Source organism: Molothrus aeneus, chromosome 4, assembly GCF_037042795.1.
Source record: "Molothrus aeneus isolate 106 chromosome 4, BPBGC_Maene_1.0, whole genome shotgun sequence".
Classification (NCBI taxonomy): Eukaryota; Metazoa; Chordata; class Aves; order Passeriformes; family Icteridae; genus Molothrus; species Molothrus aeneus.
Genome location: NC_089649.1, coordinates 6,351,244 through 6,368,101, shown reverse-complemented (window position 1 = coordinate 6,368,101; position 16,858 = coordinate 6,351,244). Strand labels below are relative to the sequence as shown.

General features: G+C 38.9%; 1 protein-coding gene across 1 annotated transcript; it reads right to left on the bottom strand.

The window, feature by feature from the left end:
* Positions 1-344: 344 nt before the first annotated feature.
* On the bottom strand, positions 345-15,539 carry MYOZ2 (myozenin 2). The gene is made up of 5 exons (XM_066549064.1): positions 15,464-15,539; positions 10,262-10,431; positions 8,712-8,841; positions 7,158-7,341; positions 345-576 (listed from the first exon to the last, which is right to left on the bottom strand). The coding sequence occupies exons 1-5, from the start codon at positions 15,537-15,539 to the stop codon at positions 345-347; spliced, it is 792 nt and encodes a 263-aa protein (XP_066405161.1).
* Positions 15,540-16,858: the final 1,319 nt, after the last annotated feature.

Here is a 16,858-nt window from a genome sequence, read left to right as displayed (position 1 = left end):
CTGTTTTCCCTAAATTACTGTACCTTTCAAGTCCCTTGAGAGTAGTGTCACTTCTTTTTTCATGGTACACCTGCTCTTAAATGACATGCATATGTTTCAGAAAGTAAAAGAAGAACATGTAAACACAAATAGAAAACATCACTGTCATATTTTCCAAGTTACTTTATTTAGCTCATGTTTACAGATGAAACCGGGTGCCAGAAAAGAGCCACTGCATCCCACATTATTAATTATACTCCGGCTTCCAAGGAAAAATTTTATCAGTAGACTTTAGTAATATTTGGACCAAAAATACATGGATGTGCAGCTTTGAGCATTTTGTACCATGTAGGATGCAGCCTCTCTCACAGGTCCTCTGTTTCTGGAACGGGGTTGGATTCCGCAGGCTGAATGAACACTACTGGGATATTCTCGGATGTCCATCCTTTGGGAGTCCTGTTGAAGGATCTTCTGGCAGCAAGAGGGTTTGCAAGGATCATGAATCTGGGATCGTTTAGCATCAGCATATTATAATCTGGTACCTTGAATTTAACCAGCTTTGATGCTCTCTCAAAACCACCAAAGGGAGTGGCAACTCTGTAGATATCAGAGAAATAAAAGTTAAATGTGATTTTAAAAATACTTGTTTTCTTTCCCTCCCAGAAACTGAAAAAAACCAGATTTTTGTTCCAGTTTCTTGTTTACATTTTCAAGCTCCAGAAAAAAACCATTATGTATGTTTTTCTGGGAAATGCTCTTTAAGATCTAATTAATTTCCCCTTAGATAGAGCTTGCAGCCTTTTCAAAAATTCAAATGGATTGAAAAGCCAAGAGAAAAAGACATTACAAGAAAACCGTGTAATTGGTGAGTCACAGTTACTAAACTTATTTTGTTGGTGATAAGTTGATAAGTCTGAAACGGTAGCTCAACACATTCTCTCTAGCAAGTAATTAGTTCAGAAACTTCTCACCCCATTTTCTCCTCTCCTCAGCTGCTTGTTCCTCCCACTACACTGTGTTTCAGCACCATATTGTTGTACCAGTTAGAATGTATGTGGGTTGTGCTGTAAACTTGGGTCACTTCTGTGATCAGGGTTAAAAAAAGACCCTTCAAAACAGAGGAGCACTTCAAAATCCAAATTATTTCAGCAATCTAGTTTATATCAGTATGCTCAAACGATTGTAGCAATACAAGTGAAGAGGAGTGGAGCTTAATGAGTGAAGCAGAAAGGAACAGCCAAAGACAACAGGCTCTGGAAAGGAGGGGATGGGTGAGGACTTGATACACCAGCTTTGTTTCTGAAGAAAATGTTTATGTAACTAAACCTTGAAACACTGTGCAGCCAGTATTTTTCATGTTATTTGAATGTAGATTTCCCCCCAGGCAGTAAGCCTGAGAAACTGGAAGATAAGGAATACTAAACTGGAGTTGACTGTTACATGCATTTGCAAATACTTTAAAACAACAGTATTTCCAAATACCTCCCCTGATCTTCTGTATATACAGGTTTCAGACTGAAAAAAAACCCTTGAGTTTTCCTGTCACTTCTTCCAGCCTCCTTTGGACAAACAAACAGACTATGGTATGTGCTCTGCATTTTGATCAGCTGCATAACTTTGCTGGAATATATTCTAGCCACTGAAGAGTGTCAGATTTTTAGATTGCACAAGAGCACCTGGTTTCTGCAAAAACCAAACATTTCATAGCATGTTTATGGGAAAATGAATTTTTGTTGAAATGGAATTTCACCAGCCTTGGTATATTTGGTGTGTGGTACAGAACAGCAGATCTGATGGAATGTATTTCCTGTGGCTCCAAGTATTTTAGCAGAAGCCCAGAGCAATTAATACCAACAGAAACGAAAAGAGATCGTTTGAAGATCTGTCCAGGGTTTTCAGCAGGATAAAACCCCTAAGTTTTGTACTAAGAATGAAGTACATGCACAAAAAGAAGAGATTAGTTCAGAAAAATGAATTTGTGACGTGAAAGAAATGGTGCTGCTCTCTGATTACATGGATGATTCACTGCATTTTGGTATGAGCAGCATTTGTTGAAGGGGATGGTGTTAACTCCAAAGCATCAATCCTGGGAGATATAAAAAATCATGCAAGCTCTGGGCATGCATCCTCACTGAGAGAAGAACACTGCTTTAGATTAAGCTCTAAAAATGTGTCTCAAATGATGATAAGACAAGATGTTGCAGCAGCAGCAGCCAGTCCAGGCATTAAACTCTTGAGGTCAAAAGAAATTGTTTGTCCAAAGTGGGTATCAAGCCTGTGGTATCAAGTTTTTCTTGTGGAGCTGTCTTCTAGGTTACAGTGTCAACATGGATACCGTACGATACCGATTGAAAATAATTGCTTGGTAATTGGCACAGAGTGAATGTAGTGATCTACATCTCACCGGATAATAAATATTGTTTTAATTGCTGCCCTAATTACGATACACATTCTCACATTGTTGTGATGTTTAATTATCACTGATGTGTATATTAAAAGGATAATCAAAATAAACAGAATTGTAATAGTTTTATAATTTGCACAACAATTCTGTTGTTTAAAACATCCTCTTTGTAGTGTTTATGGTTTTATATAGAGCATATTCCTGTATGTAACAGAAACAGGAGGGCTTTCTTTGGAAGTTCAAGTATCTTTTGTGGCAAAATACACCCCACCCACCCCCCCCCCATAGTTGCTATACAAAGTCTGGCCTCAGAGAATTCTGCATTCCTGCCTTATAGGCAGGGGCACATGACGATTGACAGAAAGGAGAGTACAGTAATTGGCTAAGAGATGTTGATTTTCCTTTACAGCAGCAGTAAATATGGTCTTGTGAGCAATAACTTGTCTGACAACATGGTGTTGTAATGACCTCTGTTGTGTGCACATCAGCTGTGCTACTTGAGCTCTGATTCATTGTATAGAAGCCTAAATCTCATGCCTAAAAAATTCCAGTTGTCGTTGCTCATAAGGGCGGAAATGCTGGTTCAGAGCCATAGGAAATAGTGCCAGGAAGTGTAACAGATTGTTTAGTATTCACTTTGCATATTCCTAAAAAGTAGATGCTTGATTTAACAATAGCAGGTACAATCATGTTTATTTTTACCTGTCATTTTAACAGGAATTCTTTTTCATTTTTTACCCTTAGTCTTTCTTATTGAATATTATATTGTCTCAACATAGGAGACTGCTTGTAGCTAATGATTTGGGAAAGTCTGAAAAAATGTTTTAACTGCATTAGATTAGCACCTCTGGTTACATAATCACAAAAAATGTGAGTTTCACATTTTGAAGTGGGATCATCATTCATAGAACATTTTGTTTATCATTAATTCTGCAAAAAAATGAGATGTAGGAGGAAAGAATCTGACCCTGCAAAATGCTCAGAGCTTCATAGGATCTTAGTGCAAGAGCTAATGCTAATTTCACAGAGGTATTTGGGTGCTAAGGAACTGGCTAAGCACCCAGCTCCCACTAATATCACATCACTTGAAGTTAGCACCCAAAATTCCTGGGAGAATCTGGATCTTATATACATTTTATAATAGACTTCAAGATGCATGAACCAATGAAAACAGGGCCCAGTCTGGATGGACTGAATTCCTGTTGGGCTTTTGAATGAGTAGTCTTTGGGAATTGAGAAAGCTGAGTAGAATTTGTCTGGTAGGAGAGGCAGAACTAGTCTGACTTGCTTGTCCTAAGTGAGTACGATGTGGTGCTTTGTATGTTACTCATAATCCTACCTTTGACATTTTATCCAGCTCCAAGAAAGCAGATGGAAAAAAGGTACTAATTTAAGTAATATTATAAACTCCTTAGCAAATGCAGATTCATGCTGCTTTCCCACAGATTCATTACTTGGTGCTTCCATACTGGTAAAAGAGACAAGAAATTTTTTCACTAGCAAATGCTTCCTCAATCCTAATAGGAATGAATCTCCAAGAGAAACCAGATGGCATGGTCTGTTCTGCTGTTTTTCTCTGCTAGCACAGATTGGTTTTATCTCTGAGGGGAACAGAGAGTTGCCTGGTGTGCACAGTGTGTTGTTCAGAGCCCCTCTGAGCCCCACTCACCTCTGCCCAGTGCTGTGCTGTCAGAGCACCGCTGCCAGTCTCACAGACAGCCCTGCCTCCCTGCACAAACCCTCCTGACATTTGCTGCCACAGCTCTTCCTCCAGTGATCTGCCAGCATTGCAAGGTCCCTGCAGCTTAAAATGAATACTAGACTCCAAAAAAATTCCTCTATGAATTCCTTATGTGTTTTTAAAAACTCCTTAGTGTTATAAAAATTGCACTGCTGCAGGGTCCACAGTCACCTCTTCACTGCTGGACAGTGGGGAAAACAATCTGGATGCTGTTTAGTGCTGAAGTGCTTTCATCTGTGAACGTGTGCCTCAGTCCCAACACATCAGACCTCCCTACCTGCTCAGGTTGTGCTGCTTTTCCAGTTTGTTGTGTAACAAGGAAAGCTGAAAGGAGCCTGAAATGATTTGTAAAGTCTGAGTGCCACTTCAACAGACACCAGTGAATGAACCGGGAGGGATCCCAGGCCCATTTCCCTTGGGAATCCTATGGCTCACACTTGCTGCTAACCACACCCCTCCTGACTAATGGTGACTGTAGCCGTGCTTTGCAGGAGAACAAACACAATGGCACTTGACTGGTTGATTAAGCAGGATGGAAAGCCTAGATAGATACCCTCACTGATAACAAAATGGTGCCATTATATCACACTTTAATTGTTTAATACAGTATAATTTGCTTTCTCTCCAAGACTGCAATTAAGCAAGCCAAGGATGCTGTGACCTAGATGCACAGAATGACTTAATAGGATCTAGACACAGAAGTCCAGCTGGTCTTCTTCTCTTGGATAGTTTGGCATGGCAGTGTGCTGTTTTAAATCCCATGATTAAACACTCTCCTGTGCATTTTTAGGAGTGTAGACATCTAAGTCATGGCTGTGAAATCCTCTCCAAGAGATGAGTATCTTGAATTTTAATTTTTCAAATTCTCAAAATTTTTTTGAATCTGCTAGAAAACATAAGTCTGACTGTAGCATGTAACTTTTCTAGGACTACCAGGCATCCTTTTCTACTGGATATCAGGTTTTTTTCCATGGAAAGAAGAGTTGTGGTGGACTATGTTATATATTTTTTGGTTTGAACTTTACCAGTTTCACAGTCTGTATCTGGATGTATGTGCCAAATTTTAGAGTTTTATGGCAGTTACAAGAGAGAGTATTTACTTTTCCCTTATAAGAATGCACATATGTTCAAGAAATTCAGACTGGTGAGCCACAGTTCTGCCATGTCATACTCAGAGAAACTCCATGTCGAAAGAAATCCACATAGTTAGTGTTGTGAAGAGGGCAGCTAACAGAACACAGGGCCACAGAGACAGCCTTAAAATCCACAAAGCAGCCATCAGACACCATCTCAAGGCAGATATCCCTGTTAATGGAGTCTCTGTGCCCTGTCTGATGCTGTCCTTCACAATAATGACTAGCACCTCTTGTGAGAGGGAGAACTGATTCTGTCTCCATGCATTTGTATCTTTAGCATTTTTTCTTGGGCTCTTTTTTTTTTAATTTTTTTTTTTTAGGTTACAATAAGCACAGTACATAAACTGTGCTGTTACTGTTCTGATGGTGGCAGCTGTGGCACTTCTCTGACTTGCATTTGCTGTTTTGTCTGCCATGGCAATGGATATTGCTGCTAGGAAATCAGAGCTAATGCAGTGTGTGCAGTGCCAATTTTGATGTTGAATTGTGTAATGTTTTAGTCCTTGCACTCATAGTTGGGGCCCACATCAACATCAGGAACACAAGTGATGTTTGTAGTATATTTCTCTAAGTTTGTATTTGTAGGGGGATAGAATATAAGTAAATAAAGGTGGTATAGAAAGTAATCTTACACGCTAAAGAGTTGCAGCTGGGTTAATTATTAAGGATTAGGAGCAGGCCTGAGTTTAACAGGCCACAGCTGTAGCCAGTAAGAAGAGTGTTATAAAAGAGTGGATTGGTTGGTTGAGGGGATCTGGAGTCAGTTGGCTGCTGTGAGAAGAAGGAAGAGTCAGTGCTTAGAGGAGCTGCCTAGGAGAACCATCAAGGAAGTAGGAACCTCTAACAATATGCAACCTTTGCAATATCGTGACAATAGAACTCTTGCAATATAATAACAACATGTATTGCCTTGAACGATTTTGTTTTTCAATAGATTGCTGTCTGGCCTTTTGAGGAGGGGTTTTGGTTTGGCTTAGCTGTCTGGAACTCAGCAGGGTTGTCCATTACTTCAATAAATAAAAATAGTGTAAATGGAATGATAGAAAGCAAAAGACATGAGGAAGAATTTGCTTTCAAGCTTTAAAAACCCAGTGTTGTCCATGTATCTAGTTCTACTGAAAGCCATGGTACACTAGTTACTATGTAAGTAAAACAGTGTTGAAGCTGTTAATTTGTTGCTGAGGGTTGTCAAATAAATGAAAAATGTTATACTGCAATAACAGAGAAATCTTCTAGTCATTTAGTGTGAGGGATTGGTTGTGGGATAAAGTTCATTGCACCATCATTGCCTAAAACAAAGCCGTGTGAGTTGTAGCAAAAAATGAAATGGAAGAAGAGTACTTTGCATTATACAACTTAGAAACAAAGTTCTGACTGAGAGATCTGACAATACCATGGTTAGTGAAGTCAACAACAGGCACCCTGAAAGGAATTTTAAGCTCCTATTTCCCATTTATTGAGTACACTGAATCACAGGATCATAGAGTGGTTTGGGTTGGAAGGGCCTTTAAAGATGATTTAGTTCCAACCCACCTGTCATGGGCAGGGGGACCTTTCACTAGACCGGGTTGCTGAGAGCAGCCTCGCCTTGAACACCTCCAGAAATGGGCATCCACAACTTCTCTGGGCACTGGATTCTGATACTTTCTTTCTTTCAATACTTTTAGCAATTTATCTTCTGTTGCTAGTTCTAGAGTTTGAATTTGGGCCCATACTTTAGAGATAGACTAATTTGCTCCTTAATGCTCTTGTTTACCACTTGTAATCTCTGTTTGTGTTCATGTTTATGCATACACTTGCAAACACCGGTGGTAGGGTTTTTAAAGCTGGTGGAAACATTTTATTTCATAGTAATTTTCCTCTGGTCAGAAAAAATTCCGTGTTCATTTAGGATTACCTGTTAAAGCTCCTGTAGTCAGGCAGTTCTGGCTTTGCTTCAGGTGCAAAAAGTTTAGGATATAAAGCTTCCAGCAGTTCTGGATCATCCCTAATGGCTTCTATCCAGGGAGATTGGTAATACTTTGGCACAGCAGTAGTGTTAAACTTTTCAGGAGGAATTTCTTTCAGTGGTCCAGAATATCCTGCAATGTGGTCAAGGTAAAATGATTATAATGATTCTTTGTGTTTTCTGCTTCCTTGCCACCATCCTGTGCAAGCAGGAACTAACACAGCAGAACTTCCCAGTGAGTTAAAATGAACAGTTGGGGCAAGTCACCGGGCTAGAGCTATACAGAAAGAGAGATCTGGCAGGGTAAATTTGTAGCCTTTTAGACAGATAACTCCTCCAAAGTATTCCAACTTCTTTTGAGGCTGAGTTTATTTTGGTCTTTTTTTAAAATTTGTTCCTATTGTTTTCAAACAACCAATTTGAAACCAGAGAATCCTTAGGCTAAATTAACAGATTTTAAAAGAAATTTTAAAACAAGACTGTTGATTAAAAGTAAGATAATTCTACCTCTTTGAGTGAAATTTTCTACAAGTACATCTACATCTAGGTCTCTAAATGAATGCTGTTTCATTCTATAAGCTTAAACTTCCCTGTGGCTTAATATCTACTCTGACCAGACCTTTTTTGCCTAAAGAAAGGCTTGAAGATTTCTATCATGTCTTAGCAATGGAAATTACCTCTGTTTGCATTGTGTTTGGCCAAAGGATGCACAGAGTCTCAGCAGACACCAGCAGAGCAGGACTGACCTAGTTTACATGGACTGGAAAAGGTCTGCACAAAACATGCATTGAGTAATTCTGAACAAAGAATGAATTTGTAAAAACCGCGGTCTGCTCATGGATAATTCATAAACAGGAAGAAGGGCTATATCACTGAATAAATTAATTAAAACAAATTAGCCTTCTCTAGTCTTTAAAGAATACAAAATAAGGCCTTCTTGTAACTCACTCCTTTAAATAAAGCCAAGAGTACCCTCACAGTTAAGGATTTAAAAAAGAACAGTTTATGCAGCCAGAGGCAAATTCCTTCCAAAGTTACTCCTCTCTAAAGGGTTCCAGCAAAATTTAGTGGCTTCAGATTTACATTTATGGATAATTAAACTACAATGGATAACTTGCTGACTGCTGAGTAGGGTGTTGCATGTTGGAAACAATGGTTTGACAAAGAAAAATCAATATATAAATGTAGTTTTAAATCAAAGGATCTCTTTCTCAGTGTTTTTAAGACATGTATATATAGGAGCAGCCTCTCTTGATATTAAATTATGTTTTCAGTTTAGAGAGAAGTAGTACAAAAGGTATATCAAATCTTTTAAAAATGAACACAAGCAGCCAAGAGCATCCCTTTACATTTCTGGGAGAAGTTCTGATTAGTTACCTGACTCAAATGTGTGTATTTTAATATTAGTCCATTATCTTCTTATTGAAGATACTGCCTTACTGGTCATTTCTTTGCTGGTCAATGAGGCTGAGTGTAGTCAGTGTCTGCAGACTCCCACGTTACCTGGGGCGATGTTGTCAGGGTGTGGAGGGCTCCGGGGGTCAGGTGTATTGGGAGGTGTCATTGGGGCGTGCTGGGGGATTCCTTCCACACTGAGGCCGTCCATTCTGACACTCTGGATGGGCTCTCCACGCTGTGTTCAGACAGAAGAAAATAGCATTTCAGGCATGGCATTCTCTGGGGAGGCTGCACCAGTGCTCTGATTTACAGCCCAGGTCTGATTTCTAGCATGCACAATACTAACGCACGCTGTGCTGCTGTTTGGTAGAGTATTCCCTTCACACTTACATTGTCTAAGGAACCAAAAATGAGCTTTTTTTTGGTCGCTAGACACTAGAAGCTGTTCTGTGCCAGACAGAGCACCCATGCTACCCAAAGGGTCAAGAAATTTGGCAAGTTTGAACCCTTTGAGTTTCAAAGGATTGATTCTTCAAAGCGTCTCTTCCCATATCAGTTGAAAATTTGCTGCATTTGTTGAACTGCTTTTGTTTGGGATTGTCTTTTCCTTTATTTGTAGTAGAAGTAACAACTTCAGTGCAGGTCACTTTCTGGAGATTCATGATATGCTGTTATTTTCCACCCTCCTATTGGGATATCGGTTCTAAGGAAACATCTGAAGGCTTAATCATTGTTGCATAAATATAGAATTAGAGTCTCATAAGAAGTCAGCATCTTATTTTAGCCATGACACATAGGCTAAAAGCAATTTAAATATAGACTGGTTTAGAGTAAGAATTTCTTGAATAGGAAAACAAACAAATAATACTTGTTTAAACTTGAAGCAACAACAAAAAAAGATCAAGGCAGAATGTTTTCTAGTCATCCTGAAGTATGTTAAAAAGATTAACTTTGGCAGGCAGAACCCTAAAGATGATGCAGACACCACCAGCAGTGCTAAATAGACACTTAGGGGAGGGAACAGGAGCCAGAGGCATAGATTTTTCATGTGTTGGAATGTCATACTGACTGTACACCAAGTGTACCCTGTGGTTTTGAGGGGGAAAAGTGGACTAGAGGGAAATGGATCTGTCAGACTGTAGCAAAATCATGGAATTGCATACAGAACTCTGACAAGATTGATGGTGTGCTCAGAATTTATCTGTGTAGCTTCTAATACTCAATAGAGGGAGAAATGGGGGGACAGTATTAATAGATAGGCTTTTAAATGATAGTGTTTAATAATAGCCTTGGGTGCTCAGTGGAGTTATTCAGATTTTTTATATGGGATTTCTTTTGTGCCACTTTATTTTAAAAAGGCAGATGAATCAAAGCTCAAACTGGATCTCATTTTATCCCAGTGTAATTTAACTTCTGTTGAGCAAGTGATCAAAGACAATGGAAATATCTATACCATATGAAAATAAATGTAAATTTATTTTCTTGTCTATAGGATCTCATTTAATAAAATACAATTGGCTTATTTCTTCTTAGCTTCACTCTAGGATTTTGCTTTTATTTTTCCTGAAACCACTAGTAAATCATACAAAATGTGTATCATGAGCACCAAAGGAACCTGATGTAGAACCACCAAGAAGCCATTACAAAATACTCACATTTCTTGGCTTGTTTGCCACATAATGATAATTTTCATATGTGTATTTGTCAGATCTCCGCTGGCGGCGCTTGAAGAGCCTGGCCCCTCTGTTGCTGAGCGTCGACAGCTCCTCCACCATGATATCTCTGGGCGTGCTGACCTTTTTCCCAAGGTTCAGGGTGGGTGAGACTGCAATGCCATGGGTAAGTACAAACCTCTGTTTGTCTTAAATGTCTGATATTCCATGCTCTGCCCCTGAAATCCAGCAACTTCTTCATGCATATTTAGCTAACACATAGCACAGTGTCACATCGTGTTAGTGAAATTAAGCCTTCTTCCTGAATTTTGGAGGAGATTATTGAACACCACAAACCTGTATTCTCAAAGATGATAAGCACCTCAAGCTCCAAATTAGATCAGGTCTACAGTGTCCTACACGTTAGGACACTGGCTAATAGCAGGCTAGTAAAAACAGGCTTCTGCTAAAACTGGGAACAAAATTCCTTCTGATCCCAGGTTCCCACATCAAACCTTCAGTTAACTTTCTGTGTCCTGCATTGGATAGATAAGAGATAATCCCCTTTAAACACACCTACCGGTTTCTATTAAATGCTATTTTTAGACTGACTCTCAAAATAAAGCTCAAGGTGTGGAAAATGAGTCCTAACAAAGAATTGCAACATCCTTCTAGAAATTGATTCATTTAGGACCTTTTGGGTTTTATTCTCTTTAAGGGGAAACTGAAATACTGGATGCATATTTCTTTATTCACTACTTGGGGAAAAATTCTTCTATGTCTTTATTCACATCCTGTGGAATTTGAAAAGGAAAATGCATAAGCAAGGTAAGGGGAGATCAATAAGGATTGTAAACAGAGAATTCTGAATGTCAGAATTCCCATGGTCATGTTCTGGAAGCTGGGACGCTGGTGGTACTGCGCAAGCTATTGCTTAGTGACTGAACTCTCACTGAATGTCCTCAACCTAGAAACAAAACTTAAACTTTAGAATACAGAAACCTAAACGCTGAATAAACTGTTTTCTATTTATTAATTTTTGCTTGGAGCATTGCAGAAATTAAGAAATATAACAATAATAAGACATTCAATGTTTCACATATTCTTTTGGTCTTCAGGATTTAAAATTCTGAACTTTGACATGTATTTTAATACATTAAAATGAAATGAGGACAAATTATACATAATACGTATCCTGCTAGCAGAGTAAGCAGACAGGAGAGCCAGTTTGAAATTAACATTACAAATGAATTAGCTGCAGAAGGTGCCTAATGCCAAAGTCAATATTGCATATGAAGGGTTTTGTTTTTAGTAAATGGCATGTTCAGCCTGGCATGTGTCTCCTAGTAACTTTATGTTGGAAAAACAATGTGATGTTCTGACATTTAGGAAAACTTAATGGAGACAGTTATATTAAATATTTAGCTGAAGCTGGATGGACAAGAGTTTTCCACGTAGTAAATCAAACAAGTAGATGGGCCCTGGAGTGCACCCCTGTTGATCCATTTCTGTCCATACCAATTTCAACTGAACGCTTGCAGTGGATTTCAGTGGAACAAGAGCAAGTTAACTGGATCATAACCTGGATTGTGCACTTCTGCTTTAAAAATAGTGTGTGCAAAGAATCCTAACAACCTCCAGTTATTTAAGAGCTAGTTACAAAACAGAGCGTTCTTAACATGGGAGAAAATGACTCAGCTTGCCCAGTGTATCCCTATCAGTGGCTGATAGTGGTGGGATTTTGGCTCTGACATGGAGATAACTGTACTGGTTATTGGCCTGTGGCCTGAAATTTAGACCTCAAGTCATATTTTGATTTTATCGTTTCTCAAAATGACTGCAGCGGTAGAGACTGCTGGATGGTTTTATATCAGCACAAAGAAAGAAATTGACCCCACAATTCAGTAGCACTTTCACATAGAAGAGCTTTTGTTGTTCGTACACGGAATGGGGAGCTTGAACATCCTTCAGAGACCGGGGAGCCAAGGCAACTGCAGAGCTCTGTCCAAAGCACTTGGGGTTCTTCTGGGACACTCTGGGTGTTATCTATTTTGGGCCTTGCTGTTCCCTTACATACACACTGTTCTTGTTAATGTTAACTGAAGGCTCCAAGCTACTTTGTAACCCACAGTTGTGTACTCTTGTGTATCCAGGCAGCATCCCAAAATCATAAGTGTAAAGTTCATTTGAATTCCTTGCCAACTAAAATCTAATCATCTGTCTAGCTTTATGATGTGTCTAGGGATAGTTTCAGTGTCAGTGCAGATAAGGTGATGGAGAATGAGAGAAAGAGGACATTTAGGGGATGATAGAAAGAGAACATTAATGTCTTAGATGGACATTGAAAAATAATATTGAAAGTTTAATTCATAGTTTAATCCTAATCTTAACCTTTTAGCTTCATTTCTTTAATTTGCTCCTGCCAAGTCCTTCTTGTCCTGTGCTTAAAATCACAGCAGATTGTATTTAAATATGGTTTATACAGTCCCTCCAGCATTCACTACCTAATATTCCTTTAATCCTTCAGTTTACAATCTTCTAAATAGCTTAATCTGGACTATAAACTTTAATGACAAATATTAGAAAGTGTGTTTGCTGTAGTATCAGAAATAAGGTCTTTTCACTCTATCAGGAAAGACAGTCAATGACGTAGATACTGAAGAAAGCATTTAAGAAGTAGTATAGAACTGGATGTGGGATTTAAGTGGTGAACTCCAAGGGCTTCCTTAAACATATGTATTTATATACATCCAAGTTTATCAAGTAGTCTTAGAAATGTTCTTATTGGTCCAAGTCTGCCAGTGACAAACCCTGGGCTTGAGGAGGTCACTGTATGCACCCACTGATTTACTCATGCAGTTTCTCTTTGAGACTGTATAAGAAGGTTTACAGTTGGTGTCTATTCCTACAGCATTTTATGGTTTGTCTACTTTCTCTAAAAAATAGGACAAAGTCATGTCCCACAAGCCAACAGCAGAGGTGGACTTTCAGTCTTCACCAGTCTTGCCCAGAGATTGGTGATCTCAGACACTGGCAAAAATCTTGGCTGGTTTTGGAGTCTACCACCAACTGTTTCTGCTATGCATGTCTTTTAACAAGGAGGTGGAGAGTCACTGTTTACCTGAAAGCATTCTAATAAAAAGAGTCTGAAATAGAAGTGGAGTAGGAACACTTGCACCATTCCAAGGTGCTAGGGTTTCTGGTACAGAGCCTTCTGTTATTGTGTACCTGTGCTGGCAGTGGAGAGTTTCACAGGGCTGGGACACTGGCTGGAACTGTACATTTAGTTTTGATGTAATCACCAGTTGCAGGACTGTCATTAGGAATAGTGATTCCAAGCCCAGAGAGACAGCAGTTCACCTTCTAGATCTCAAATTAAGCTCATTGAATTAACAATTCAGAGCAAAACAAAATGTCAAAAATTAGTTAAGCTGAATCTAGTCAATTAAATGCTGTATTTCTCCTTGGTTTTCCCAAGGCTTGTTCAGATTTGGTCCCAAAAAACTGGCTTATATTTTGTGTCACCACAGCTTTGGTTATCCTTCTCTTTTCTATCTGGCTTCACTGAACTTGTACAGTTATAAATTTCAGTCTCTTATCACACCCAATTCATGGACTTTCATTTTTTGTTAACACATAAATATCTCAAGCACCCGAAGAAGAGGTTAAAATAGAATTTTACTAAGAGTTAGAATTGCCTTCAGTGGCCACATATCACAGCACATCTTGCAGGATAAGCTGCCATAACTATGAGTATGAATCTTGACAGCAAATCTGATAGTACGTAAATAATAAAAGGGAAGATTATGTGAGGCAAATGTTAAGCATCAGCACAGATTATCCAAATACGCCAATGATTTCAAGGGCTGTATGCTACATTTATTAGTATTGCTATGAATAGTAGCAACATTTACCATGTGAAATGCCTGGTTCCAAACAAACATATGAAAGACTTTTTTTTCCCTTTTGCCCTGAAGAGCTTACAGGCTATTTCAGGCACATATAGTGCTTGGGTTTACAATACCTAAAAAAAAAAAGGGGTTGTAATGAAATCTGGAAGGACAGACTGGCTTGCAGATTTGAGTGCATGTTCAGTGAAGAATTGAAAAAGGAAAGAGGTATTTGTTTAGGAATAGAAACTTCAGGAAAAAACCTCTGGAAATATCAGAAGGAGTAGGACCAGGCAAACTTGTAGCTTCTTGTTCTAAAAATTCTTAAGTCCCTCACCCTACTCTTCATGTAATCACAATGGTCATCAAGTGAGTGCAGAAACCATCCACAAGTTTTTTGAAACAAAAGCCCACTGGAAAGATTTTCAAAACTGGAATTCCATGTTTGATATTTCATCCCATGAAAGTGGTATAACTTTCATAAATTCTAAATATTAATGCAGCTCCCTGTGGTTGCAGCTAGGCTTGAGGGGTGCTTATCACTTTTAGAAAATTGATCTTTTATGTAAATGGTAAAAGAGGCTTCATGGGCAGGATTGGAAGGCTCTCCAAAAGCATCCAGCACATGCCTAATGAAAGGCAAGCAGATTTTTATTCCCACTGGAGTTAATTGCTTCTTAAGGTGTCATGCTAGAAGCATAACTTCAAGAACCTTTTTAGAAAATCAAACAACCTTCTAAAAAGTGCCTGCATTTTCATCAGTGCAACTACAGAGAAGTAAAATTTCTGTCAAATAAGGTTATTTGGTGGCTGTGCATTAGAGAGAATGCCAAATGCTAGTAAAATGTGTTAGTTACAAAAACAAGATCTGAGAGGAATGGAGATGTGAACATTTGTTTCAAATTTTTTTATCATTTATATAAAAAGCAGAGAGAAACAGAGCAAAAAAAACCTAACAAACCAAGAGGGTACAGATCATTATGTTTCTTAGATGATAGCCTTTTAATGTGGAATGAAGTCATGTTATTAACCCCAAATAATGTTCTGAAAGGCTATCCTAGCAGAATGTACATCAGCTGTTAGATTACTTCATTCCTCCACAGCAGTTGTTCATCTGAAAATAGCTTTCAAATGAAAAGAGGCAACTACAAAAGGATTAGTTACCATAGGCAGCATGATACTCCCACAAGATTATTTATGGCAAAACACCCAGAGACAAAGCTGTAAAAGAGTTAAACTCTGTGATTAAAAAAAAAATGTATTAGGGAGGGCTAGAGGACATTGCATATGCAGTAAACTGGGTTCAGTGCTATACCATTTCTGTGTATTTCATCCATAATGGCTGATGCTTGCTCTTTCCTCTCTTTGGCCAGGGCAGAATCTGATAACATTGTGATTTTCTGATACGACTTTTCCTTGCTGCAAAAAAACAACACATTTTTATATTGTTGAGCCAGCGCACACAGTTTGGCCGACTTTCATTTCCAATAGCCTGTTTAGAATGGCTGAACAGTGAAGTCAGGGGTTTCTGCCTGAGAAATACTGTACTGCAAAATGCACTGGCAGTTCTTGCTTGCAGACAGATGTTAGGACATGTTTTGATGGATAGAAGATTCAAAGGAATGGACTTTGAGTTGGTTACATAAATTCTTCAGCAAAAATCAGTGTCAGTGGTATAGGCCTTCTCACATCTACTTGCTATACCTCAAGATGTAAATTCCTAACTAGTTTTAATTTACATCTTGGTTTATGTATTCAGAAATGCTACATTTTGAAATTTCTTAATCTAATAAAGAATCTGAGGAGTGAAACTAGTTCCTCTGGCATCTTTAAAGGAGGTGCATTTCTGACTAAGTAAAAATATAAACATCTGTTAAGTTGCAGCGTCAAGAGGTTACATAAATGTCTTGTATATGACAGTTTGTAGGACAGACAATGTCAAAACATTTCAGGAAACAATACACTTACCCTACTGTTTTGTTGTGCAGATAAAAAGCGATGCCAACCCTTTAGCTGAGGCTTCAGAAGTTAGTTATGCATGGGGATGACCTGCCTGGTCCTGGATGGTTTGTACCCTTGTGCTGGGATCTGCATGGTACCTAGTACTGAGACAAACTGGGGGGCTGATCCTCTCCAAAGGGGTTGGCATCCTGCTGACATCAACCAGTTATATATAGAACCAAACACTCCAGCCACTCATATCTTCCTGGCAAAAGAAGAGAACAGAAAAGATTCAACTGCACCCACAACAAAGAGAGGTTATGTCCCTTTCAGAGCTTATTGAAAATTTGGTGGAATGCCCCCCCTGATGTACAGATCATCTCCTCATCTTCTCATCACCCCTGAGAATTATAATCTGTGTGTTATAATCAGGAAGGAGACATTTAAAAAGAAGGTGTTAAGTGTATAGATAGGCAAGACTATAGCAGATGAGAATGGCATGGGCTAATCCTTCAGTGAAAGATGAAACCCTGCTCCTGTAGGGGCTGATGGCTAAAGTCAGTGGCAGATGGCTGATATACAGAGGCTGCTCTGCAAAAGAAATGAGATTTTCTTCAGCATTATACGTGCTAGGGAGTAATTGCTCGACAAGCACGCGCCTCGCAAACTGTTACTCAAAATCCCTTCACTTTCTTTGAGCACTGGGGACAAAAAACCTTCAGCAAATTGAAGCTCACTAATATCCAGCATTCCAGGATAGTGTTGTGTC